A 25582-nucleotide genomic window follows, 5' to 3' on the forward strand; every position below is an offset into this window, starting at 1 on the left:
GGCACATGCATGCTCACAATGCTTCTATCCACTTTCATGTACACCCCACACACAGTGGGAGTGAATATCCTCACATGCAACACTACACACATATTCATATATGCCCACACTCTTACTCATACATGCTCTCATATATATCCACACGCTTACTATATGCAAGCACACTCACACATAATGTCAACCACATATACTTTCATACACATGGCCCCTCCACACTTGTACCCACACTCAGTACACGGAGCGTCACACACACTAACACACAATGCACACAGCCACACTCACCCGCCACGCACCCTGGGCTCCGGGCCTCTCCTGCCCACTGTGCCAGGCCCGTCACCCCTGTGCCTGCGTGTTTGTGCCCTGCCACCCACAGCAGCGGGGGCGGGGGGTGGGGTGGGGGGAGCCAGGCTGGGGCTGGCTGGTGTGGGTGTGGCCAGGAGAAGATTGGCACCGACCTGGGGGCTGGGGGTGGGCCCCCCAGGGCCTGAAAGGCGTCTCCCCTCTTGAATTTCCCCCGCCTGCGGCCGGCACTGCATGGGCCCCCACCACAGGTGAGGGCAGGGCTTGACTCAAGGTCCCCTGCGTGGCCCGCACTTCGCCTGCCCCACGGCCGCCCGGAGTCCAGGGAGTGGCATGACGACATCACCTCCTAGGCCCTTCCAGCTCCTTCTGTGGCGTGAACCTCCCTCAGGGTTCCTGGGTCCCAATGATAAAAGGTCTCTCTGATTTGTGCTCAACCTGCAGCCAATTCTGCACCGCCTGGACCTCCTCAGGACTCAGGGAGCCTGAAGCACTTAGCAATGCCTGTGGGGCTGGTTGCAGAGGTGCCTGGGCACTGTATGCACTCACACGTGTGCACACGCGCACACACGCCCATGCACCTGCACCCGTACTGCACAGGACAGTACACATGTACACACACATACACACACAAACATACAGGTATGCACCACACATGTACATATGTATACACACCCATGCACCTGCACACAAATGCATAAGACAGCACACATGGACATACAGACGTGCACACAAACACACAGGCATGCACCACACATGTATATATGTACACACACCTGTGCCCCTGTACACAAATGTATAAGGCAGCACACATGTATATACAGATGTGCACACAAACACACACAGGCATGCAGCACACCTGTACATATGTACACACACCTGTGCACCTGTACACAAATGTATCAGGCAGCACACATGTACATACAGATGTGCACACAGGCATGCACCACACCCGTACATGTGTACACACACCGTGCACCTGCAAACGAATGCACATGGCAGCACACATGTACATATATAGGTGCATGCAAACACACATAGGCACGCACCATACCTGTACATATGTACACACACCATGCACCTGCACACCAATGCATAGGGCAGCACACATGTACATGTATAGGTGCACACAAACACACACAGGCACACACCACACCTGCACACATGTAAGTACACCCATGGTCCTGCACACAAATGCACAAGGCAGCACACATGTACATACAGACGTGCACACACACAGGCACACACCACACCTTATACACATGTATACACACCTGTGCACCTGCACACAAATGCACAGGGCAGCACACATGTACATACAGACGTGCACACACACAGGCACACACCACATCTGCACATGTAAACACACCCAGGGACCTGCACACAAATGCACAAGGCAGCACACATGTACATACAGACGTGCACACACACAGGCACACACCACACCTGTACACGTGTATACACACCTGTGCACAGGGCAGCACACATGCACACACACATGCATGCACATACGCACACAGGCATGCACTACATGAAGTAATGACCAACTCCAGAGACCCGTGGGTTTGTGCTGTTGAGGAGGAATGAGGCCAACCCGTGCGCAAGTCTGAGCCAGTCCCAACTCCACGCAGCCCCCGCCTGCTCACACGGTGTGGGACAGGTGTGCTGTCGAGAGGGGCACCCAGGTCAGGCGTGTCCCCCATCCCACGCTCGGGCCCTGTGGGAGGACACCTGCTGACAGCGAGCCCCCCCCGCACCCCCCCCCCGTGAGGCTGGAGACCTGCACCCCTAGCGCCTATCTGGGGGGCGCCTAAATGTGTCAGGGTTTCCTCTGCTGCCTGCAGGGGGGACTCTGTGGGGCCGTGGCTGTGCCTCCACTCTCGGACAGACCTGTCTCAGCCACGCTGTCCGTCCCGGGCGGGTTTGGCTCACCCTGGCTGCTCTGGCACGCCAGGTCGGGGACTCAGCATGTGCTGAGGGTCACCCAGGCCTGAACTCCGGGGTCTGCAGCCGGCCCTGCTGCCCCCACCCTGCTCCGCCCCGGCGGGAGGAGTGACCCTCCCTTGCCCAAATGCACGGTGGCCAGACTAGGGCTGTGGTGCCGGGGACAGGGAAGAGAGAGGGGCCAGGGGCGGGGGGGTGGACAGCCCTCACCAATCCGTGGAGCCCTGCGGCAATGCACACCCTGCACCCCTGCACTCACCTCCCAGAGGGGCCACTTGGGGACCCCGAGGCCCAACCTCACCCCCAGGCGGGTCCAGCCCCACAGCGGGCTGGGGGCGCCATGCCCAGGTGAAATGTGGTGGGGGGGCGCAGAGCTTCGAGGTGGCCTCCACGAGAGCTTAGCGGCCGTGACATTTCAGAGGGAGGTGACGTGCTTCCTACGAATAGCAAAGCCGGCCTCGGCTCCAGGGCACCACAGGGCTCTCGGCACCTGGGGCATCACGGCTCCCACCCCCGCCCCTCCTGCTCCTGCCACACGGTCTGACCGTGTTGTCACCGGCTGGCATGTGGGGCTCTGTCGGCAGGCACAGACCTCACCGCCCAGCCCAGAGGGCTCCCCGGCCTCCCACCCTGCCTCTCACCAGCCCCAGAAAAGCAGTGTCTGGGGGCTGCGGGTCTGAGCGTGAGGCCCCCCAGTCCTGTTCCTGGCAGGGCAGGAGAGAGCAGGCCCTGCCTTGCCGCTGTGGGGGGAGGGACGTGGCAGGTGAGCGCACGTGACCCCCGGGGGCTGTTCCAGGCAGCGGCCCCTCAGCCAGAGGGGGGGCGGCTTCCACCGGGACCCTCCCGTGGTACGGCCAAGTGCCCAGTGTCGGGGCTTCTGTGCGTTGAGGAGGCCCCATGCTCAGAGGCAGGCTGCGAGCTGGGTTATGGGGGACGGGGCCCTGGGTCGCTGTGCAGATTGCAAATACTCTCCTGTAACCAGGTGACTTTCCCAGCCTTGGGGTGTTCTAACAGGACCTGGCCACACAGAGCTCAGTCTCGGCCGAGGACATTTGCTGGCACTCCCCAGCCCTGCCCCTGCCCCTCCTCACTGGCCGCCCCCGAGGCCTGGGGGGCTTTAGGGAAAGCTCCCCCCTCCTGCAGCCCCTGCGTCACCCCAGACTGTCCTTGGCTCTCCCGGCAGGAGCCTCCTGCTCTGGGCTTGTCCCGGCTCAGGTGTCACATGGCCCCCATGGGGCAGCGTGGGAACCTCCCCTCTCCACAGGTGCCCCCGAGCCCGCTCCTCTAGGAGCAGCTGGGCCTCACCCACCTTCGAATCCCGAGCCAGCCCAACGCCGCACGCAAGACATTCTGGGGGGGCACTTGCCAAACGAGGGGGCTACGAGATGCCGCTTGCCCCCCGGGGGCATGACAACTAGGAAACACCCTGCTCTGCCCCGCACCGCAGGCCATCCTCATCTCCAAACCTCCCGGGGGTCACTGGCACCGTCTGCTCGTGACGGGGCAGCAGGAGCTTCCCCTTCCTAGGCTGCGGCTGCCCGGCGTGTGTCTGCCTCCCCGGCAGCCGCCATTCTGCCCAGATAGCACAATCCCCCTCCACAGTGGCCGAAATCCCACGTGGACACCTCCCCCAGGAAGCCCACCTTGCTTAGGGCCCAGGCAGACAGCATCGCCCTGTCAGTTGTGTGCCAGTGGTCCTCGGCCTGTACTGGCCCACGGCACTGCCTCCAGGGCCAGGCTAGCTGGTCCACTCACAGCAGGCCTGGGGTTTCCGGGAGAGGGCGGTCTCAGGCACCGTCCCCCCGAGGGCCATGTGTCCCGGGCCCCACACCCACAGTGACATTGCTGGGGCTCGGCGGCGGGGAGCTCCCACCTCGGTAGCAAAGCCCGAGCTGCTTTCCAGAGATGCTGCTCCAGTTTGGCTTCCGCGCGTGGGCGGCGCTGCCGGGCACTGTCCTTGCCAACGCAGCGCTGTCCACCTTTCAGCTCCGCCGGCCTGGCGGTCTGGGAAAGGTGCTCATGGCAGCACGTTTGCATGCCCTGATTACGATGAGCAAACATCTTTTCCTGTGCTCATCAGCCTTCTGGATCTTCTCTGGGGTCATGACGGACGCAGGAGGGACACTCCGGGGGCTCCTGGGGGGCCTTCTACCTCTCGACCGTACTGTGGTCAGCTGTCAGAACTAGCTGTCGGAAGGAGCGAGTCCCTAGGTCTTCTGCAGGCTGTGTGTGTCCTGGGCCTGGTGCCACCTCCCTGTCCTGGCGGCTGCCCTGGGGCTGCCCGGTGTCTCTCTGGGGGCTGCTGCAGCCCTGCCCACCGGCAGGCAGCCCCTCCTCCCCAGGTGGGGAAGCCCACCGGCCTTCCCTGCTGGACGCTCCCAAATCGCTGGCGTCCTGTGCACCTGCAGGCCTCTGTCAGGTCACAGGTCGGAGAGCCTGGCCCCACGCATGGTGCATGGTGGGAGCTGCTCCAGCAGGGAGGGCGCTGGCTGGGGGCAGAAAGACTGTCAGGTGGGTGTCTCTGGGCTCAGGCTGCTGCACCACACGTTCTGCTTAAGGGGCACCAGCTGCTGCCTGGTCACGCCGGGCACAGAGGGGCCTTCCAGGCTGGGGTGCCGGGTGCAAAGTTGCTGTGAGGAGAGCCACGTCCTCAGGGCTGCTCCCCACAGCGATCCCGAGACTCTTCTAAGGGACACAGTGAAATATGTCCTCGTGGGCGTTTCTGTTTCTGCAGGCCATGGGCTGCATGTGCCTTCTTCCCCGTCCAAGCTGAAGACATCCAAGGCTCATCCCCTCGTCCCCTCCTCTGGGCAGCCTCCAACTGCACCAAATCCAGGCCGCTGTGGGGGTGGGGCAGCCAGCCCCAGCCCTGCCTAGACACACGCCAACACCATCCCCAAAGGAGGAAGCTCCCGGCACTTGGAGCCCACCCCTCCCCCGGGGGTGGGGGCCGGCAGAGGCCCTGAAGACTGCCGCTGGGGGGGCTGCTCTGCTCCAGGAGGTGCCTGTGGGCTGGTGAAGGGTCTTCGGCACCCCCTGGCAGTTTACAGGGAAGGCCCTGCAGCTCAGCAGGGAACAGGGCAGCCTGGCGCTTGGCTGGGGCATTTGCCTGGTGGCGGTTTGGAAGATCCCATATCCCTGGGAGGCAGAAGGGCCCCTCTGGGGGCTGGCTCATGTTTTCGGGACACAGAGTTTATTCCTTTGACCCCAGCCCACAGCCTGCGGGGCCCTACTGGGCAGCCAGGGCTAACCTACAGGGACAGACCGGGCCGACCTGCTTCTCTGCCAGAGCTGGGCAGACGGGCTCAGTGGGCAGGTGGCCAGACCGCGGCCAGGAGCCAGGGGATGGAGACAGCAGGCATGTCCCCCTGTGCCTGGGGGAGGGCGAAGGCCCAGAGCCCCCAGAGAGCGGGGAGCAGCTCTCAGCCCTCAGGGGTTTCTCCTCCAGGGGCCCCTGAACCTCTGCCCTGGGGGGGCCTCATACCCCCCAGCTCCCAAACTGGCGCCCGAGAGGGGTCTGCTGCCCTGTGCTCCGGGGGCCTCCCAGGGCAGGAAGGAAGGTAAACAGTGGCCCCTACCGTCCAGACAACATTTATGGTCAGGAGCCCACCCCCCACGGTGCCAACTTGCGCAGAGACCACCCGCCCACCACCAACCCCCCAGCGGCGGCATTCCAGGGGGTCCTGTCCCTCCTGGCCAAAGTGTCAAAGTGAGGAAGGGGGCGCTGAGGACAGCTGCGGGATCCCCCGCGGCGAGACCTCCGGCTCCCCCTCCGGGCACTGTCCTCCGACCTCCCCCACCCCGCAGGGAACACAGCCGTGGGGCCCGGGGCTCACCTCGTCCTCAGGCAGAGTGGGGAGCGGCTCGAAGTCGTAGAAGTCCAGGTCTCCGCCGTCCTCCTCGCAGAGCTCGGCCGCGGGGTCCGTGGCCTGCATCGTGCCGCGGGGGGCGCGGCCAGGGCGGGGGGCGCGCAGTGCACCGCGCCGTCCGCTGTCCCCGCCGTCCCTGTCCGCGCCCGCTCGCCGCTGGGCAGCTCGGCCTCGGCTACGCGCGCCCGGCCGCCATGGCAACGCGCCGCGCGCCCCCCGCGCCTCGCCCGCCCCGCGGTGCGCCGCCTGCCGCAGTGTCGCCGGGCGGGGGACGCGCCAGGGAGCCCGGGGCGGGGCCGGGGGCGGGGCCCAGGGCCGCGGTCACTGTGGCTGGCACAGGGGGAGGGGGGCGCCCGGGGCCGCGGTCTCTGTGGCTGGCACAGGGGGAGGGGGGCGCCCGGGGCCGCGGTCACTGTGGCTGGCACAGGGGGAGGGGGGCGCCCGGGGCCGCGGTCACTGTGGCTGGCACAGGGGGAGGGGGGCGCCCGGGGCCGCGGTCACTGTGGCTGGCACAGGGGGAGGGGGGCGCCCGGGGCCGCGGTCACTGTGGCTGGCACAGGGGGAGGGGGGGCGCCCGGGGCCGGGGTCTCTATGGCTGGCACAGGGGGAGGGGGGCGCCCGGGGCCGCGGTCTCCGCGGGCGATCCCCGGGCCCTGGTGTCTGGGCACCTGGTCCCCTTTCAGGAGCTGCGACTGTGCGGGGCGGAGCCACTGCGTGTGGCTTCTGTCAGCGCGGGCAGGAGGCTGGGTCTGCGCCCACCTGGGCACACGGAGGGTCAGGGGCGGAGTCTACCCGAAGAGGGGGCCGAGGGGCGGGGCTGCCGCAATGGGGGGAGGAGGGGGCGTGCCTGTGGCAGAGCAGCTGGAGTTGGGGTCCCAGAGAGGTCGGTGGGGCAGCAGCCTGCAGCGCCCCACTTGGGGCCCACTTTGGCAGTCCTTCGGCTCCTGATTAACCCCTTCCCGGCCTGTTAGGGTCCACTCGCTGGGCCTCCTCAGTGCTGGGGGAGCTTGTCCCAAGCTGGGGCCTGTGGCTCTGGATACCCCCCCACACACAAGGGGCCAGAATGCCCCTTGGCAAAAGGCCAAGAGGGTGGGTGACAATCTCACCACCGCCCACCCCTGCCTTAGAGAGCAGAGCTGTGGGTCGGCGCTCCCACCAGAGTGGGCACTGCAGGGCAGGCTCAGAGCATAGCCTGGCCAGGCACACAGTAGGCGCTTGATAAGTGCTCCTTGAATTAATGAGGGAGGCTTTGGCGGGTCCTGCAAAGCCCTCAGGTGTGGCGTGGGCAGGGACACTGGTTCCCAGCCTTCTGTGCTGGGCCAGGTCTCTGTGGCTCCCAGAGTGCTGTGGCACTCGGGGGGTGGGAGCTGGGGCAGGTGCTGGGCAGGGTCCTGCATCCAGCCAGGTGGTCTCACCCTCTACACAGTGCCTACCGAGGGCCCTCCCACGTCACCCGAATCAACCATGGGGTGCAGCCTCCTCCCCCCCTGGGGTGTTTGGAAGCTCAGAGCAGCCAGCCAGGTGGGGTGGGGTGGGGGCAGCCGGAGTTGTAGAACAGACACCTCCGGGCTGTGTGGCTGTGGCCAGCTGTCCCTAAGTGCTCTCTGTGGGCCCCAGAGGGGTCCACAGCAGCCCCCAACCATCAGTCTCAGAAGGAGGGCAGATGGGGCAGGTGGGCCCTGCTCCAGGACCTGGGGGCTCCGGCTGCACCCCAGTACTCGGAACCTGGATCCGCAGACCCGAGTGCCTGGGCTTCTGGGCCTCTCTGCTGGGGGGCTGGGGTGGCCACCCAGCCTGAGCGCTCTCAGGGGGAACGTTGGCAATGAGGCCACAAAGGGAGGCTCCAGGGGCCTCGCAGGCAGCAAACACAGGATCTGGTCGACTTGGGCGTAGGCTGTCCTGCAGGCTGAGCAGTGAGGACACAGACTCTGGATGGGAGGGGCTGAGATAGTCCCATGCCTGGGGGAACTCCTGGGTCTGATGACATCATCCACTTCAGGAAGAAAGGTGCCTCCAGTTTGGGTGAACACAGAACACACGGCTGAGGCAAAAGAACTGAAAGAACTCAGCTGGCCCCTCCTGTCTTCTTGGTTGCAGAGCTCCTGCACAGGGTGGGGGCCAAAGAGCCCCCAGAGTGCCCGGTGGGGACTGCTTTGCTGTCTCCTCCTCCACCCGCCTGCTGCTTTCCTTTCAAGGTTCAGTCTTTGGTCTTTGTTGCTCAGCGGGGTGTTGTGAATCTTCTGCTGGAAGCCTTGTTGGTCACAGGCACGGGGTTTTGCACGCTCACCTGCATCTGCAGCAAGCTCTGCTCCAGGGAGGCGCGAGGGGTTGGCCTGTCCTGGTGCCTCACGTCACAGGAGGAAGCAATTCCTGAGACCAGAGCGGGTGTGTGCTAGGCTCTCCACACCTTCCCAGACCTGATGAGCTGGCACAGATGTGGCCACTCAGAAAGGACCGTGAAGAGGCCACAAGCATGGCCTCCTGGCTCTGGCCTCCCCTGTCCCCCACCCCCCGTCACCCTGTGGCATGCAGTCTGACTCACTCTTCCCTGGCTGTCTACTCGTTCTCTTGCCCCGCCTTCTGCAGGGACACTTGTGCCTACCTGGTGTCCCCGGCCTGCGCTGCCCTCCTGGCTGGGCTGCCTCCCACGGGCCTCCCTTCTGCATGAGAAGCCCAACCCTAACCCTAACTCTCCTGAGAGCTCGCTCTGCTGGTCACTGGCCCTTGTCACCTTGCACACTGACAGGGTTTGTCTTGTTCTTGAACCCCCCTCTCTCCCCCAGATCTGGCTCCTGCCTTAGGGCATGCAGTCGGTGCTCAGCGGGACCAGGCTGAGCTGGGGCAGCTGGAGCAGGGGTCTGCAAAAAGCCTTCCTCTCGTTTTCCCCAAAGAATTCTGAAAAGCTGTCAAACCACTCCTGAATTTTGAAGTCAACAGCTAAACTTTTCTTCAAAAATAATGTAAATAACTGCAAAGAATGTAATTGCTGGATGGTGTAAATATTGACACTTTGAAATAAAACTGTCAGTCGCTCTTGTCAATGTATCCAAGAAGCTAAATACCAAAGCGGCTTTGAGAGCCACCGTCAAAAGCACAGAAGCACGTTTTTCCCTAATGGAAACCTTCGTCCTAACGGCCTGTCCTTTGCTTATCAGAGTTATTTCATTGTGCTCAGAATTTTTTTCCGACCATGATATTTTACTCCTGAAGCTCAGTCCTTTGTGTCTCCATGAACATTTTAGGATCAGCTTGCTGTGTGTGTCCGCCCTAAACGCGTGGTCGGGATTTGATTGGGATTGCATTGACTCTACACATCTGCAAGTCTTTACGACGAGAATCGTCTAATCGACGAATAGACGTGTCTGCCCACGCATGCAGACCCATCATCCGTCTTTTTATGTTCTCTCAAAAACATTTCGTTGTGCTCTGTGAAGAGGTCTCGTGCATCTTTTATTGTATTTGGCAGGGATATTTGACATTTCGTGGAGTTATTGTAAATCATAGCTTTGTAAACAACATACTTTCTGTTCAGCACTGGCTATAGAAATGAAACAGGGATTTGTGTAGTGGCCTTGTATCCAGCAGCTTTGCTCAGCCCATTCACCGATTCTAATCTGCAGAGGGCTGTGGATTTCACAAGTAAGCAGTCGTGTCATCTGAGAATGGTGCTAGGTTGGCCTCTTCATCACTAATCCCATCGTGTTTCTTTCTTCCTTCTTTCCCTCTTCTCCGCTCCCGCCGGGAAGCCCTGCGTGGCATTGACTAGAAATGGTGATGAGGTTCTCCGTGCTGAGCTCCGGTGGGGGAGGGCAAGCTTGCTGCCGCGCCAGGAGTGCAGTTTTGCTGTGCACTTTCGTAGCTCCCTTCAGTGGATTCATCAAGTTCCTCTCTGTTGCTAATTTGCCAAATGCTCTATTAAAATCACAGATAGATGTTGAACTTTATCAAATGTATTTTCTGCATCTATTAAGATGCTTACATGATTTTCTCTGTTCTTCTGTTAATATGTTACAGTGATGAATGTTTAATGTTAAACTAATTTTGCATTGCTGGAAAAAGCCCAACTGATCGTGATGTATTATCTTTCCCCAATATCCCTGGATTTGGCTCACTAATATTTTGTGTGTGGATTTTGCATTTATTTTCGCTGGCCGGTAATCTGCGTCTCTCCCAGAGTCCCGTCAGCCTTAAGCATCAAGGCTACACTGCTTCATGGAACTGTGGGGGTGTTTCTCCTTCTCATCTCTGGAACATTTTTTTTTTTTTTTTTTGAGACAAGCCTTACTCTGTCGCCTGGGCTAGAGTGCCGTGGCATCAGCCCAGCTCACAGCAACCTCAAACTACTGGGTTCAAGCCATCCTCCTGCCTCAGCCTCCCGAGTAGCTGGTACTACAGGCACGTGCCACCATGCCCGGCTAATTTTTTCTATATATTTTTAGTTGCCCAGCTAATTTTTTCTATTTTTGGTAGAGACAGGGTCTCGCTCTTGCTCAGGCTGGTCTTAAACTCCTGAGCTCAAACAATCTGCCTACCTCGGCCTCCCAGAGTGCTAGGATTACAAGCGTGAACCACCACTGCACCTGGCTTTAGGCAAGGCTTTTTTTGTTTGTTTGTTTTTGAGACTCACTTTGTTGCCCAGGCTAGAGTGAGTGCCGTGGCATCAGCCTAGCTCACAGCAACCTCAAACTCCTGGGCTCAAGCAATCCTCCTGCCTCAGCCTCCCGAGTAGCTGGGGCTACAGGCATGTGCCACCATGCCCGGCTAATTTTTTCTATATATATTAGTTGGCCAATTAATTTCTTTCTATTTATAGTAGAGACAGGGTCTTGCTCTTGCTCAGGCTGGTTTCGAACTCCTGACCTCGAGCAATCCTCCCGCCTCAGCCTCCCAGAGTGCTAGGATTATAGGTGTGAGCCACCATGCCTGGCCAAGGCTTTTTTTTCTCTTTTGTTTTTAATCTTTCTATATCTTTGTGTTTAAGTTGTGTCTCTTATAAACTGTGTGTATGAATATAAATATATAAAGTCCATTATGACAATTTTTGTGTTTTAACTGGAGCATTTAGTCCATTCATATTTAACCTAATTATTGATTTATTTGCATTAAAATTACCATTTGTTAAAAGTGCTGTTTTTTTACCTGCTATATGTTAGCTTTTCTCTCTACTTACTTCATAATGATTAATTATGATTGTATTTTCTTCTATATTAGTTTCGAAGCATCAAAAGAAAAGTCAAGCTCCGTAAAATAACTTTAAGAGATTTATTTGAGCTCAATATGTGTGACCACGGCCCGAAAAGCCATGCCCAAGAAGCCTCGAGCAAGTGGTGTCGATTGGGTTACGGTTTGGTTTTGCACATTTCGGGGAGACAGGGATGACATGTAAAGTCGTAAATCGATACTTGGAAGCCATAAATTGGTTTGGCCCGAAAAAGTGGAACATCTCAAAGTAGGGGCTTACAGTTTACAGGTGGGTTTACAGATTCTTTAATTTGTTAAAGAAATGAAGCTTTGTGTAAAGGCTTGGACTGTTTTAAGTTACGGTAAGGACGTTTGTTATCAGGGACAGGACACTAGACACACACCCGGACTCAAGTGGTTTGTTAAGTAAACTGATGACCTGCAGGTGTGGTCCAAGCTCTGTCCTGCATGGCCTCAGTCTGTCAGGAGTCAAAAAGGACATCTCCAAGAAGGGAGGGGTGCGCTGAGGCTGTCTGACCTCCCTCGTGGCCAGCAACTCAGCTTCAGGGTATTTCTGGGGTTCCCTTGGCTGAGAGGGGGGTCAATTCAGTCAGCTGGGGGTGTGTGTAAGGTTTTATTTTAGTTTATGGAAGTTTGCAGGACTTCTGGTAATCCATGGCTTGTGTTTTTACAGTTTGGGAACGTTCTCACCATTATTTCTTTGGATGTTGTCTCAACGTTCTCACTCTCTGCTCCCCACCCCCATTCTTGGCTTCCGATTACATGAACGAAAGGTTTGTTGATACCGACCTCTATATCTTTTACTCTCTATCTTCCAGTTCACAAGCTCTATTTTAACTGTGTCTAATCTCCCATTAAATTCATTCATCAATTTCTTTCAGTTTTTTTTTTTTCAGGTCTAGAATTTATTTATATTAAATTTTAGTGGTTTCTGAGTCTCTGCTAAAATTCTCAACCTTACCTTTTATGTCTCTGAGCCTGGTAACCAGGCTGAGCACGGTTATTTCAATAGATGTGTTGGGTAACTCTTAGCTGTAGCCCCTTGAGAAAGAAATTTCATCTGAGGGAAGCGAGTCCTTTTACATTATTAAAATGAGACAGAGTCACATCCTACTCACCCCTTGAGCTGTGGCCACAAGTGCTATAAATCAGCCTAACAGAGCAGCATTAGCTGCACCCTATAGCTCAACAATGTGTAGCCAATCCCCAATCAATGCTGTTTCTGCAGACCAATGAGAAGTCCTGACAGACAGCTCTTACCAACCACTCTTTGTCTCTGCTTTTGTCTTTAGAAATGTACCTGGGGTCACACAGTCTGTGCTCACTTTGCCAACTCCATACTCATGCCTCGGCCTCTTCCTTTCGGGTTGACACCCTGTGAGTCTTTTCCTTTTGTCTGTCATTTCTGCTGGTTTTATTTACGTGGTCTTTTCTCTTTGGGGGCCTTGTCCAGACCCGCTGCCCCGTGGGGACACTGCCTGACATATCTCCCAGGTCCCTGGAGGACCGTCTGTGGGTCAGCATGTCCTTGCTCAGGCCACCAGCCTCACGGCCCACAGGAGGCCTGGGCGGCTGGCCCCTGGGTGGTGGGAACTGCCCTCGCGGGCCCAGAACATCTACGGAAGGCCCCTCATCCCAGGACCAGAGCTCCCCTCAGCGCAGGCAACAACCAGCCTTCTCCACAAGCCACCTGGGCTCCCCAGTGCCCACCGCCCCGTGGGGCGACATTCTCAGAGCCAGAGCAGGTGGCCCAGAGCCAAGCCCTGTCTGGGGCCTTCACGGGACAGGCAGCAGATGCCACCGTGTGGTCCCCTGAGGACTGGGACCCTCCCCCTCCAGGACCACTCCAGAGGGGACCCACCGGCGGCTTCTGCCTCCACCTCCTTTAGGCCGACTGACGTCCTCACAGGGCCGCTGTCGTGGGGGACGTCACCCTGGTGAGACACTAGCACAGAGGCCAGGCAGAGGGGCCGCCTCACGCTGTCCTTAAGAATAGCACACGTGTGTGCACACACACGAACTCATGCATGTATATGCCCACACAATCCACATACAACTCACACACAGTGCATACATGCAAGCACATCCACACACGCATGCACACTCTCATCACATCCATGTAGGGGACTGACATATATTTTCCTAGTTTAAGAATTAAAGTTAGTGAGTAATGTACGTGTTCTGCCCAGAGTGTTTGAAAGTAATCTGTTCCGGACAGGCTCCCTGTGATAAACAAAGGTGTTGCCTAGAGGCATAACAAAGGACCTGAGCTTCGACTAGCAAGAGCAGCCCCGCCCCACAGCATTGGGGGTCTGGAGGCCACACGATAACACCCCATAAGATGGCTGGTTAGTCAATGACGGGTAAGACCCCTCAAGGGAGGGGCGACCTAAGCCAGGCACAGCCGCCGGGGTTCAGCCGAAGATCTTGGGGGTCACCCTAAGAGAAGCTGGGGATGAGAAATGCCCCCTGTGGCTCACCTTGCCCATCCCTGCTAAGCTCGGTCCTTTATCTATGCCTAGTGCCTAGGGCAACCACCTGGAGATTCTGAGTCAGAGGACGTCAGCTTCCCTAAGGCGATTCCGGAATTTATGGTTATCGCTGCCATGCCTGGGTGGTTACATATAAGGAACTAACTTTAATCTTTTAGAGTATAAATATAAAACAAACCCGGTGGATTATTACTCGAGTCAACCCTTTGTACATGTGTCTCTGTTTTTCTTTGTGTTCTGCGTTTGTGTTTTATGTTCTGTGTTCATCCTCCGTCCTGTAAACGGGCCACGACACATCCACCCACACACATGCACTCACATCACATCCACCCACACGCATGCACTCACATCACATCCACCCACACGCATGCACGCTCACATCACATCCACCCACACGCATGCACGCTCACATCACATCCGCCCACACGCATGCACGCTCACATCACATCCGCCCACACGCATGCACGCTCACATCACATCCGCCCACACGCATGCACGCTCACATCACATCCGCCCACACGCATGCACGCTCACATCACATCCGCCCACACGCATGCACGCTCACATCACATCCGCCCACACGCATGCACGCTCACATCACATCCGCCCACACGCATGCACGCTCACATCACATCCGCCCACACGCATGCACGCTCACCTCACATCCGCCCACACGCATGCACGCTCACCTCACATCCGCCCACACGCATGCACGCTCACCTCACATCCGCCCACACGCATGCACGCTCACCTCACATCCGCCCACACGCATGCACGCTCACATCACATCCGCCCACACGCATGCACGCTCACATCACATCCGCCCACACGCATGCACGCTCACCTCACATCCGCCCACACGCATGCACGCTCACCTCACATCCACCCACACGCATGCACGCTCACATCACATCCGCCCACACGCGTGCACGCTCACATCACATCCGCCCACACGCGTGCACGCTCACATCATATCCGCCCACACGCGTGCACACTCACCTCGCATCCATCCACACGCGTGGACACTAGCACACACCTAAAGGAAGCGGCACAACAACCTGGGCTGCAGACAACGGGATTTGGGCCCGATCCGTTTCACAGCCCCGTGGAAGCTGACTCCATGTCAGGGACCCTCGGTGCTGCTGGGCTGGGAACTCGCGTGCTCCAGAACACGACATGCAGATGCGTCCGCCACAACCGTGGTCCCGAGTGGACTCAGGAGGCCACATCAACGCAGAGACACAATGGGGCTTACTGTGACTCTCTGGTTGAAGGGTGAGGGTGAGGTCCCCCCTGTCGGGACAGGGGCGCTGAGGGCAGGAAGGACGTGAGGGGCCGGGGGGCCGGGGAGCAGCAGCTTCGCCAGCCCCCAGCCCAGCCCCCCAACGTGCCCCGCCCCCATCATTGGCAAGAAGCGCGCAGGGACCCATGAACCAGACTCACAGCGGGAAACAATGCAAAATATTGTATTTGTCTGGACGGTTCTGCATCTACCGCGTGTACACAGACAGCGCCGGGCTCTGGCTCATCAGCGGTGGGAGCAGGTGAACGGGTGGGACAGCGACGGACACAGAACCGCTCGGCGGTCACTCGGCTGCCTGTCTGGGCGACCCGCGAGGACACACGGGTCTGCTGGGGCGGAGCGCGGCGCTGAGCTGCCACACCGCGGTCCACAAACATCCCGGGAGCGGCTCCCTGTACTCAGATGCTGAGCCTCCAGGCGCCGGGAACACCCCTCACCCCTCTGAGGGTCTCCCGCTGGCGTGGCCCTCCCCATCCCGAGGCCAGAGCACACCGACACGTCTGCAGACATCGTCGTCTGCGTGAAAACCCAGTGCTCAGGGAGGCTAGAAAACACACTACCTCTGTGTGTGCACGTGCGTGTGCATGGTGTGTGCACATGTCTGTGTGCATGTGTGTAAACACACATGTATGCACAGCTGCCACAGACGGGGGGTGGGGGGAGGAAGAGCCGTGCACAGCCTCACACGCAGGCCCCTCTGCACACATGGCTCCCACAGAAGTCTCGCCATCCACACCTGTCCTTCAAGTCAGGGCTCCGTGCCCAGATGTTTGTGGAGCTGCAACAAAGGGAAGGTCACTCTGTCCTTGAGGACCGCCCACCCGCCAGCCCCTGTTCCTTCCAGGGCAGAAGTGGTTTGCTCCCAAGCGCCCACACTGGACGGGCATCCAGTCCTGACGGAGGCTGGATCTGGAGGCTGAGTCTCCAGGAAAGACCGTTTGGGTGCTTTCCAAGGCAGCGGCCCCTGAGGCCTTGCCCCAGTGGTGCCGGAGCCGTGTCGTCCAGCACCTGCGATATCCTCTGGCCGGCTGGGGGCCAGGGCTGCGTCCGGGACCGAGGCTGGCGGGGGACGCTGAGCTGGCAGAGCGGCTGCCGGTCCCCCAAGGGAGGTGGTGGCAACTCCGGCACAGCTCAGGGGAGAGAGGCCTGCAGCCGCCGCCCAGGGCCCCGGTGCCAGGGCACAGAGCCAAGACACACACGAAACACCAGGTCGGGTCACAGCCCGACGGCGGGAGGCCGGGCTCCGCAGGCCTTGGCCACAGCGCGGAGCCACCTGGGTCTGGGCGCTTCCTTTGACAGAATCCCGGGGCTGGAGGCTGCGGAACAGAAAGCGGTGACTGTGCAGGGGGACAGAGGCGGGGTGGCCCAAAGCGCTTTCCCCGCTGGGGTCTCTCACAAGGAAGGGGTCGGCTGGGAGACGTGAACCACTCCCGAAAGGGTCGGTCACTTGGGTGACCCCCACGGGCCTCACGTGGCAGACAGCCCCGCGCTGCTCCGAAGCCCCTCCAGGGACACCTCCCCACAGTCTACACGGTCGTTTCGTTTTTCCAGGGCCCGGTGCGGATGTTGCCCGTCGGGTCGGTGCTGAAGGGCAGGCATTCCCGCAAGGAGCCCTCGAGCAGCCCGTCCTGGCGGGGGCCCCCGAAAGGCAGGGACTGTGTCCTCCGGAGCATCTCCAGGTGGCCGGGGCCGAGGGCCGCCTCCCTCCCGAGCCTTGGGGGGCAGCCGTAGAGGCCGTCCCCCTCTGGCTGGCTGACCATGGGGAAGGGGTCACCCTGGGCACAGCAGGCCAGCGTGTGCGCCCCCACCGGGCCCTCCAGGGAGCTGGGGGGGCTGTCCGAGCGTGAGCTGCGGGGGCTGCCGTCCAGGCTGGATGGGATGTGGTAGGCGTACTCCGGCTCGGCGGCCGCCTGGTGCCGGCTGAAGTAGTGCAGCTTAGTTCTGCCCTTAAGGCACCTGTGCAGGTGTGCGTCATGCCCGAAGGGGTCCTCCCCGTGCAGGTGCGCATGGGCCTCGTCCTCCATCAGCTGCTCGCAGTGCATCTTGGCGCAGCACGGGGTGGCGGGCGACAGGCAGCTGACGTGGCCCTGGGCGGCCTGCAGGTTGGTCATCTTGCAGTGGCCGAAGCCCCGCGGCTGGCCCAGGCACGGCGCGTCCCCGTTGGCGTGGAGCGCGGCGCGTGCCCCGAGCTCGCCGGCGGGGGCGGCGGCGCGGGCGGGGCAGCAGGCCCACCAGCACCGCCACACGTCCTCCCGCTTGGCGCAGTGGTGGATGAGCACGAAGAGCCCCAGCGTTACGCAGAAGGCGCCGTACAGGCAGCTGAAGACCATGTCCAGGAAGTGGCCCTGCGACACGGCCAGCGCCCCGAAGGCCCAGGTGGCCACGAACAGGAACAGCGTGAAGGCGGCGGCGCGCAGCTGGGCGGGCAGCGAGTGCTCGTTCTGCAGCAGCGACGCCGCGGGCGTGTCCCGCACGGGGGGCGTGCCGGGCCTGGACACCCGCAGGCCGCCCTCGGGCCCCGCCAGCCGCTGCGTCTCCTCTGGCCGTGCGCGCAGCTCGTACCTGCGCTCGGGATGGCGCCGCAGCTGCACGTAGGTGGCGAGCAGGTACACGCAGGTGACCAGCGCGATGAAGGCGGCCGGCCCGTAGAAGGCGCCCAGGCTGGGCTCCCAGGCCATCCAGCAGCTGCGGGGAGGGGCGGGTCAGCGGAGTCTGGCTCGCGGACCGGACCGGGCCGGACCTGGCCGGGCCCCCTGCCTCCGCGTCCGACTGTGGCGCCCCCCACGGAGCTCAAAGGCCGGGGCCCAGGGCGCGCGCTCATGGGCAGCTGTCCCGGACTGAACCTGTCCGCGAGGTGCTCTGCGGAGCCGCCCACCTGTCCTGAGACAGTCTGTGCGCGGAGGGGCCCTATTGGCTCTGCCTGCTCGGGAGGGCGGGGCACCCCCCCAGGTGACCTGAGCGAGGAGGGTGGGAAAATGGAGCTGGGTGGGTGGAGCCAGGTGGGGGGTGGAGACAGAGTCAGGGGGCGAAGGGGGGGCAGGCGGGGGTGTCAGGTGGGGCGGAGCTGTGTGGGCGGAGCTGTACCGGGCCAGCAGGTGCTCTGGGCCTCCTGGGCAGTGCTGGAGTGTGTGTGGGGGGCTCTGGGCACTGATTTAGGGGGATGGGTTGGATCTGTTCCTACTCAGGAATGGGGCTTCCATTCTCAGCTGAGTTCAGTGGTGCTGCCTAGTCGCTCCTTGTCTCCCAGGCCCTTCTTATCTAAAGAAAACCAGGCCTGCCGTGTCCAGGGAAAGAGATTGAAGGGGGAAAAGGAGTCCTTAGAGAGGAGGGGGCTCCACGAACCCATGGGGAGTACGGGCAGGGGAAGGGCACGGCTTGGGTGGCCACTCCAGGCAGGGGCCAGCACCTGATACTGGGACCCCCTCACCGCAGCACCTGGGACAGTTAGCGGGTGGCCTCCTGGGTCCCTGCCCCGGCCCAGGTCCACCAGCAGAGGGCGCCGCTGGCAGACGCCTTCCTGGCTGCCCTGCCCTGGGCAGGTGGCCTTCCCTCCCCACCTTCCCTCTCTCCTGGGTGGCCCTGAACTCACTATGCAGCCTCCTCGTCCTCCATCCCGTAATTCCCGATGTTCGTGGTGGCCGTCACCCCACAGATGATGAATGGAACCCCTCCACTGACGAGGTAGAACCTGTCGGAGAGCAGAAGGTGCTGACCCGCCTGGCCTGAGTCCTCCCAGAAGGACAGCACCATCCTTCCGCCTTCCCTGGGAGCTGCCTGGTGTCCTGGGCCGAGCCCGTCCGAATCCGACCAGCACCGCCCCCACCAGGGAGCCCAGGGCCACGCGGAGGACCTCGGCCAGGCCCTGCAGACTCGGGTCCGTTGCCGCTGCAGACTCAGCAGGGACAACTGGAAGCCCCCGGTGGAGGTGGCACAGGTACTGGGGGCACGTGTACCCGTGGCGTGAGGACGGGAGCCCAGAGGACGCTGAGTTGGGTCACTTGGCCCTGCAGGGTGGAGGTGCGCTTCTCACCAGGGTCCCCAGGTCACGCCCTCTCCCCGAGCCCAGCCTGTGTCCAGCAACCAGCCAGTACACGGGTTCTGAGAGCCCACGCATAGCCCCAGGGTGGGAAACTCGGACGGCCTGTCTCAGCTCCTTGTCCGACCCACAGAGACCTGCTGTGTCCAGCTGCTTGGGGGCAAGCTGCTGGCCTTTGACCTTGTGCCGGGGAGGGACACATTCATCCTGGTGGGAGTTGGCCCACGGTGCAGGCGTGGGCCGACTTCCCTCCACGGAGCCTCAGCCAGCGACTCCATCTGAGAGGGTTCAGGTGTCCAGCCCTGGGCTCGGGACGGCGTGTATCTGAGGACCTGGAGCTGCGCCAAGCTCGTGCACCTGTGCACAGGACGTGGAGCATGCTGGCCTGTCACAGGTGCCACCACCCACAGCTGCCAGCCCTGTGGAGCTGTGGCGGCCCCCTGAAGGGGCGGCCGAGGGGCCAGCTCAGAGAGATGCCTGGTAAGAAGGGCGCTGTGCTCCTGGGTGTGGCGGACTCTGCACGACAGCAACACGGCACATGCCCCAACAGGTGCAACACGGCGCCAGACCCCAGGTTCGAGTAGGGTGGCTCCTCTTAGGGTCACTCTCCGTGACCCCCCGGGAATATGTGCTTCCCAGAATTCTACATCCCAAGAAAATCTCCTTCAAGAAGAAAAGTGAAATAAAGACACTCTCTCTTTCTTTCTTTTTTTTTTTTTTTTTGAGACAGAGTCTCGCTTTGTTGCCCAGGCTAGAGTGAGTGCTGTGGCGTCAGCCTAGCTCACAGCAACCTCAAACTCCTGGGCTCAAGTGATCCTCCTGCCTCAGCCTCCCAAGTAGCTGGGACTACAGGCATGCGCCACCATGTCCAGCTAATTTTTTGTATATATATTTTTAGTTGGCCAATTAATTTCTTTCTATTTTTGGTAGAGATGGGGTCCCGGTCAGGCTGGTTTCGAACTTCTGACCTTGAGCGATCCACCTGCCTCGGCCTCCCAGAGTGCTAGGATTACAGGCGTGAGCCACCGCGCCCGGCCTAAAGACACTCTCTGATAAAAGTGAGCCTAATTTGCCATCACCCAGCCTGTGCTCCAGGAAATGCCACGAGACTACCCAGCCTGGAGGGGTGTTGTACCAGAGGGGACACGGATCGTCGGAAAGGAGTGACGAACACCAGAAAGGCTAATTGTGGCATAAACGTAAAAGACTATTTCCTCGTAATCCCTTTGAAATAGATATGACTGTTTAACGGAAGAAGTTTAACATTGCCTTGTGGAGTTTGTGATACGTTAATATCTAGAATAGAAGCACTTTAACTAAAAGACAGAGATGGGTCAGAAGTACATGGATGGAAAAGGCCGAGCAACGCTGACTGTGAGCCCAGGGAGGCTGGAGTGGCCACGCGGAAACCCAGAGAAAGACGTTAGGACGAGGAGACAGAGCAGCACTCCCAATGATGTCAGCACAGTCTGAGAGAGGATGCAAAATACGTGACCCCAGGCGGAGCACGGTGGCTCACGCCTGTCATCCCAACACTCTGGGAGGCAGAGGTGGGAGGATCGCTTGAGGTCAGGAGTTCAAAACCAGCCTGAGCAAGGATGAGACCCCATCTCTACTAAAAATAGAAAAAATTAGCCGGGCATGGTGGCGCATGCCTGTAGTCAGGCTGAGGCAGGAGGATCGCTTGAGCCCAGGAATTTGAGGTTGCTGTGAGCTATGATGACACCACTCCGGAGGGAGTGATGGAGGGAGACTGTGTCTCCAAAAAACAAAAAAACAAAACCAAAAAAAACCCCCAAATTGACAAAATTAAAAAAAAAAAAAAAGAAATAGGCCGGGCGCGGTGGCTCACGCTTGTAATCCTAGCACTCTGGGAGGCCGAGGCGGGCGGATTGCTCAAGGTCAGGAGTTCAAAACCAGCCTGAGTGAGACCCCGTCTCTACTATAAAAATAGAAAGAAATTAATTGGCCAACTAATATATATATATATGAAATTAGCCGGGCATGGTGGCTCGTGCCTGTAGTCCCAGCAACTCGGGAGGCTGAGGCAGTAGGATTGCTTGAGCCCAGGAGTTTGAGGTTGCTGTGAGCTAGGCTGACGCCACAGCACTCACTCTAGCCTAGGCAAGAAAGCAAGACTCTGTCTCAAAAAAAAAAAAAAAAAAAAAAAAAAAAGAAATAGACAATTCCCAAATCATTGCTGGTGATTCTAATACCCCTCTCTAATACCCCTCTCTAGAACAACTAGACAGAAGTCAGTAAAGGATGTGAACAGTAACATCGACCACTTTGAGTTAATTGCTCTGTATGGAATATCCACACATTCTTTTTAAGCACATGCGACTACTCACCATGGTAGAAGGTATCATGCACCATGGAACAGATCTCAGTAGATTTAAAAGGATTGGAATCACAGAGTATATTCTCTGATGACAACTAGATGACATGAGAAATTAACAAGGTTACTAGGAACACTCAAATATTTGTAGATCTAACAACACACTTGTAAATAATTCATGGAGCAAGGACGAATCCCAAGGAAATTTAGAAAATATTTTAAAAAATGATAAAGAAAATACAACATAATCAAGATTTCTGGGATGCAGCTAAAGCAGGCCATAGAGGGAAATTTATAGCTTTGAATGTTTTTTACTAGAAAAAAAGAAAGACCTACACTTTAGTGACCTAAGATTCCACCTTAACAAAGTAGAAAAATAGAAGTTCAAAGTAGGCCCCAAGTAACTGGAAGAAGGAGATAATAAAGATAAGTGCATAAATAAATAAAGAAAGCACAGCTAAAATTACCAAAGCCAAAAGTTGATTTTCTGGAAAAATCAACAAAACTATAAACTCTTAGCTACACTGAGCGAGGAAAAAGAGAGAGAAGACAAATTCTCAGTCTGTAGCAAAAAAGAGGGTTATCACTGTGTATCCTCAGAGAGCAAGAGAACAGCAAGTCTATCTTACAAATAACTATGTGCCAAAAGATGTAGCAACTTCGACGAAAGGTATAAATTCCTTGAAAAATACCAATTACCAAAATTAAAACAAAAAGAATTAGAAAATTGGAATTTCCTATATTTATTAAAAAAAAAAAAAACTGAATTCAGTTCTTAAAAGCATCTAACAGACAAGGTTCCCTGGTCTGTTGACCACACATCTAGGGAGGAGATAGCACAGATCTTACATAAGCTCTTTTGGACAGTGAAAGAAGAGTGAGCATCTCCTAACTCATTTTAGGAGGCCAGCACGACCCTCACACCAAAACCAGACCGTAAAGAAAGGTCAGTTACCTTGTAACGTGCTTCGGGAAGACAGACAGCGTAACAATGTACCAGCAAGTGAAACCTAGGAACTTCATGAAAAAGATGGAAACATCATGACCACATAAGACTTGTCTAAAAAAAAAATGCAAACTTGGTTTTGCGATTCATAAAAATCAGCCCGCATAGCTCGGCATGTAAACCCAGCGAGGAGAACACAACACGACTGTTTTAATCGAGGTGGTCAAGCATTCGACAAGGTTAAATATGGATCCATCATGAAAACAACTCAGCAGCTGGGCACAGAGGCCACGGCCTCAATTTGCAAGAGGCGCCAAGGAAAGCGTGTAGTTAGTGTCATGCTTAATGCGGAACGACTGGGCGTCTTCCTTCTAAAATCAAAAACAGCCCAAGGACGCCCCCGCACGGGCCCTGCTGTGCAGTGACGAGGGCGTTTGTCACGAGGCGGGGAAAAGAAGTAAAGGCAGCCAATGAAAGAGGAAGAAGAAAACACGTTTCTATTTGCAGAGGACGTGACTGATGGCACAGAACGTTCCGCAGAGTCTGCAGCACAGCTACGGGCACTACGGAGCACAGGCGTTGAGAGAGGTCGGGGTGGAGCAGCAAAGACCAGACAGCTCACGGAGGGACAAGCCGGGAGCTGGCCTGAGATCATGGCGTTCCATCTGGGGCAGAGGGCTGTGTGGGGTGTGTGTGTGTGGGGGGGGACTGGCCATCCACAAAGGGGGGGCAGGTGAGCGCTTGCACACGAGACTGGGCGCCAGTTCCTGTGGCCCCCAGCGTGGCCAGGTCCTGGTCTCTGCACCTGTGCGTGTGTCGCCTCCCACGGAAAAGGGACTTTGCAGATGGGGTCAGGGGAGGGGTCTCGAGACGGGAGACTGTCCCACATCAACTGGCCTGATGGCATCACGGCATCCTTGTAAGACAAAGGTCAGGGCGGAGAGAGGACCCCAGGCAGCTGGCTTTCGGGAAGGAGGGGAGCCAGCCCCAGGGCAGGTGGCTACGGCAACCCCCGTGCTGGACAGATACGGAGGGGAGACCCCCAGGGGGAGCTGGCCCTGCCATGCCTGGCTTTGGCCCCGTGGCGTGACGCTGCATTTCTTTTTTTTTTTCTTTTTTATTTTTTTGATACAGAGTCTTACTTTGTTGCCCAGGCTAGAGTGAGTGCCGTGGTGTCAGCCTAGCTCACAGCAACCTCAAACTCCTGGGCTCAAGCCATCCTCCTGCCTCAGCCTCCCGAGTAGCTGGGACTACAGGCATGTGCCACCACGCCCAGCTAATTTTTTCTATATACATTAGTTGGCCAATTAATTTCTTTCTATTTATAGTAGAGACGGGGTCTCGCTCTTGCTCAGGCTGGTTTCGAACTCCTGACCTCAACCAATCCGCCCACCTTGGCCTCCTGGAGTGCTAGGATTACAGGTGTGAGCCACCGCGCCTGGCCCCTGACGCTGGATTTCTAGCGTCCACATGGTGAGGTGCTGCGTGTGCGTTGTTGCAGGTCACGGAGTGTGTGGGACAGCCACACGCCACTCACTGCGGCCTGGGTGACAGAGCGACTCTCCAAAATACAAATAAATAAAAATCAACAACATTGGTAAACCTTTCACTAGACCAAGAAAATGAGAAGAGTAACATTGCATTGGGTGCTCTAGCTGGCAAAACTAGGCAAGAAGAAGAAGTTCAAGCCATCCAGATTGGGACGGAAGAAGCAAAACCATCCCCGTGCAGACGGCGAGATTGTCATGTATGTACAGAAAATCCGAAAGAGTTAACGGAGAGCCGATCAGAGCTAACAGAAGGCAGTTAGCAAAGTCCTTGTCCTTGTTGCAGGACAAGATCGACGCCCAAACCAGTTGTATTTCTATACACGAGCAATACAGAATCCACAAAGAAAACTGAGAACACAATCCCAGCAAGAAGAATAAAACACTTGGGGATGAACATTTGACGCAGGAGGTCGAGACTCGAGCTCTGAAAACCACAGAGGAGCGGACGGTTTAGCACTGCGACCTGCGGCACGTAACGTGGTCTCCAGCCCCCACGTGGTCTTGCTGGCGTGTCTGCAGACACTGAGGCCGGTGAGGGTCACACTGAGCCCCAGTGGGCGTGCCCTCCTGAGGCACGTGACCTGCCACTTTGTCCCTGGGACGTTTGTGGCCTTCACCGGCCTTTCCCTGGGACCACGCTCCACGTTCCCTGTGGTCTGTGCATCCGCTCGCTCGCCTGGGCCCTGCCCCTTGGCGGGGCCCGCTGGATGCCTCTGCCGGGGCCCTGCCGCTGGAGACAGCCACTGCAGGGTTCTGGCGCCCTCCCGTGGTTTCGTGGAGCGTCCGGCAGGTGGACAAGCCAGGGCGCAGGATGGGGGAGGCCAGGACCTGGCTGGCCGCCGGTGCACAGGGAGAGCTGGGAGCCCCCGGGCAGGCTGTAGCGTGGGCCTTTCTACACCAGAGGAGGGTCCCGGGTCGGGTAGGGCGACCGTGGTCTCCAGGCAGCACCGAGAGGAACAGTGAGTGTCCCCAGAGCACCACGGTAAACAAGTGGACCCCGTGGTCCACCGAGTCGGCTGCTCTGCACCACTGAGCCCGGCCCACTGGCCACAGCACCCGGACCCGCTCTGTCACGGTGGAGCACAGACTCTGTGGCCCACAGCTCTGTGGTCCACTACAGACGGGAAACGCACCCTGTGAGTGACTCTCGACCCAGGGACCTCGGGCAAGACTGGGAATCCCACCACCGGGCCCCCGAGAGCACAGCCCACGCCAGCCCTGGTTGCTAAGTGGCAACAGGTCTGCCCAGACCCGAATTCAAACAGTGGCAAAAACTCTCGTCAGGGACTGGCCTCATTCATGGGACACAGGATGTTGCTTTTGCTGCCTCGAAATGAGTTCTGTTTGTTCCGTACTCAGTGGAGCTGCCACGTCCACGGCCCGCACGTGGCTACACCTCACGCTGGCAGCAACTGCCTCTTGCAGGAGCCGCCTGGAAGAAAAAGTCCCCCAAGTGTCCCGAGGGGTACCCAGGTGCAGAGCAGGCCCTGCTGGAGCTCGAGCCACGGGAGGTCGGGGCACACGCTGAGGCTCAGAGCCTCGCGGGCCACACGCTGAGCCTGGCTTTCGCCAACTCCAGGGTTTGGGGTTAAGTCTGGACTC

General features: G+C 58.4%; 2 protein-coding genes across 3 annotated transcripts in view; both read right to left on the reverse strand.

Annotated features, from left to right (window-relative positions):
* The window catches only part of KNDC1 (kinase non-catalytic C-lobe domain containing 1), a 42959-nt gene extending 36744 nt beyond the window's left edge, over positions 1-6215 (reverse strand). The window contains exon 1 of the mRNA XM_076010368.1: positions 6081-6215. Coding sequence (XP_075866483.1) covers positions 6081-6179 — 99 coding nt within the window. The 5' untranslated portion in view covers positions 6180-6215. The remainder of the gene's footprint in view (positions 1-6080) is intronic.
* Positions 6216-15257: 9042 nt separating this feature from the next.
* Positions 15258-25582, reverse strand: part of ADGRA1 (adhesion G protein-coupled receptor A1) — a 29027-nt gene continuing 18702 nt past the window's right edge. For both annotated transcript variants that reach the window (XM_076009683.1, XM_076009684.1), the window contains exons 6-7: positions 18700-18798; positions 15258-17795 (exon numbers count right to left, since the gene is read on the reverse strand). In XM_076009683.1, the coding sequence (XP_075865798.1) occupies positions 16637-17795; positions 18700-18798 (1258 nt within the window). In that variant the 3' untranslated portion in view covers positions 15258-16636. The remainder of the gene's footprint in view (positions 17796-18699; positions 18799-25582) is intronic.

The sequence above is a fragment of the Microcebus murinus genome, chromosome 14 (genome assembly GCF_040939455.1).
Source record: "Microcebus murinus isolate Inina chromosome 14, M.murinus_Inina_mat1.0, whole genome shotgun sequence".
NCBI classification, from domain to species: Eukaryota; Metazoa; Chordata; class Mammalia; order Primates; family Cheirogaleidae; genus Microcebus; species Microcebus murinus.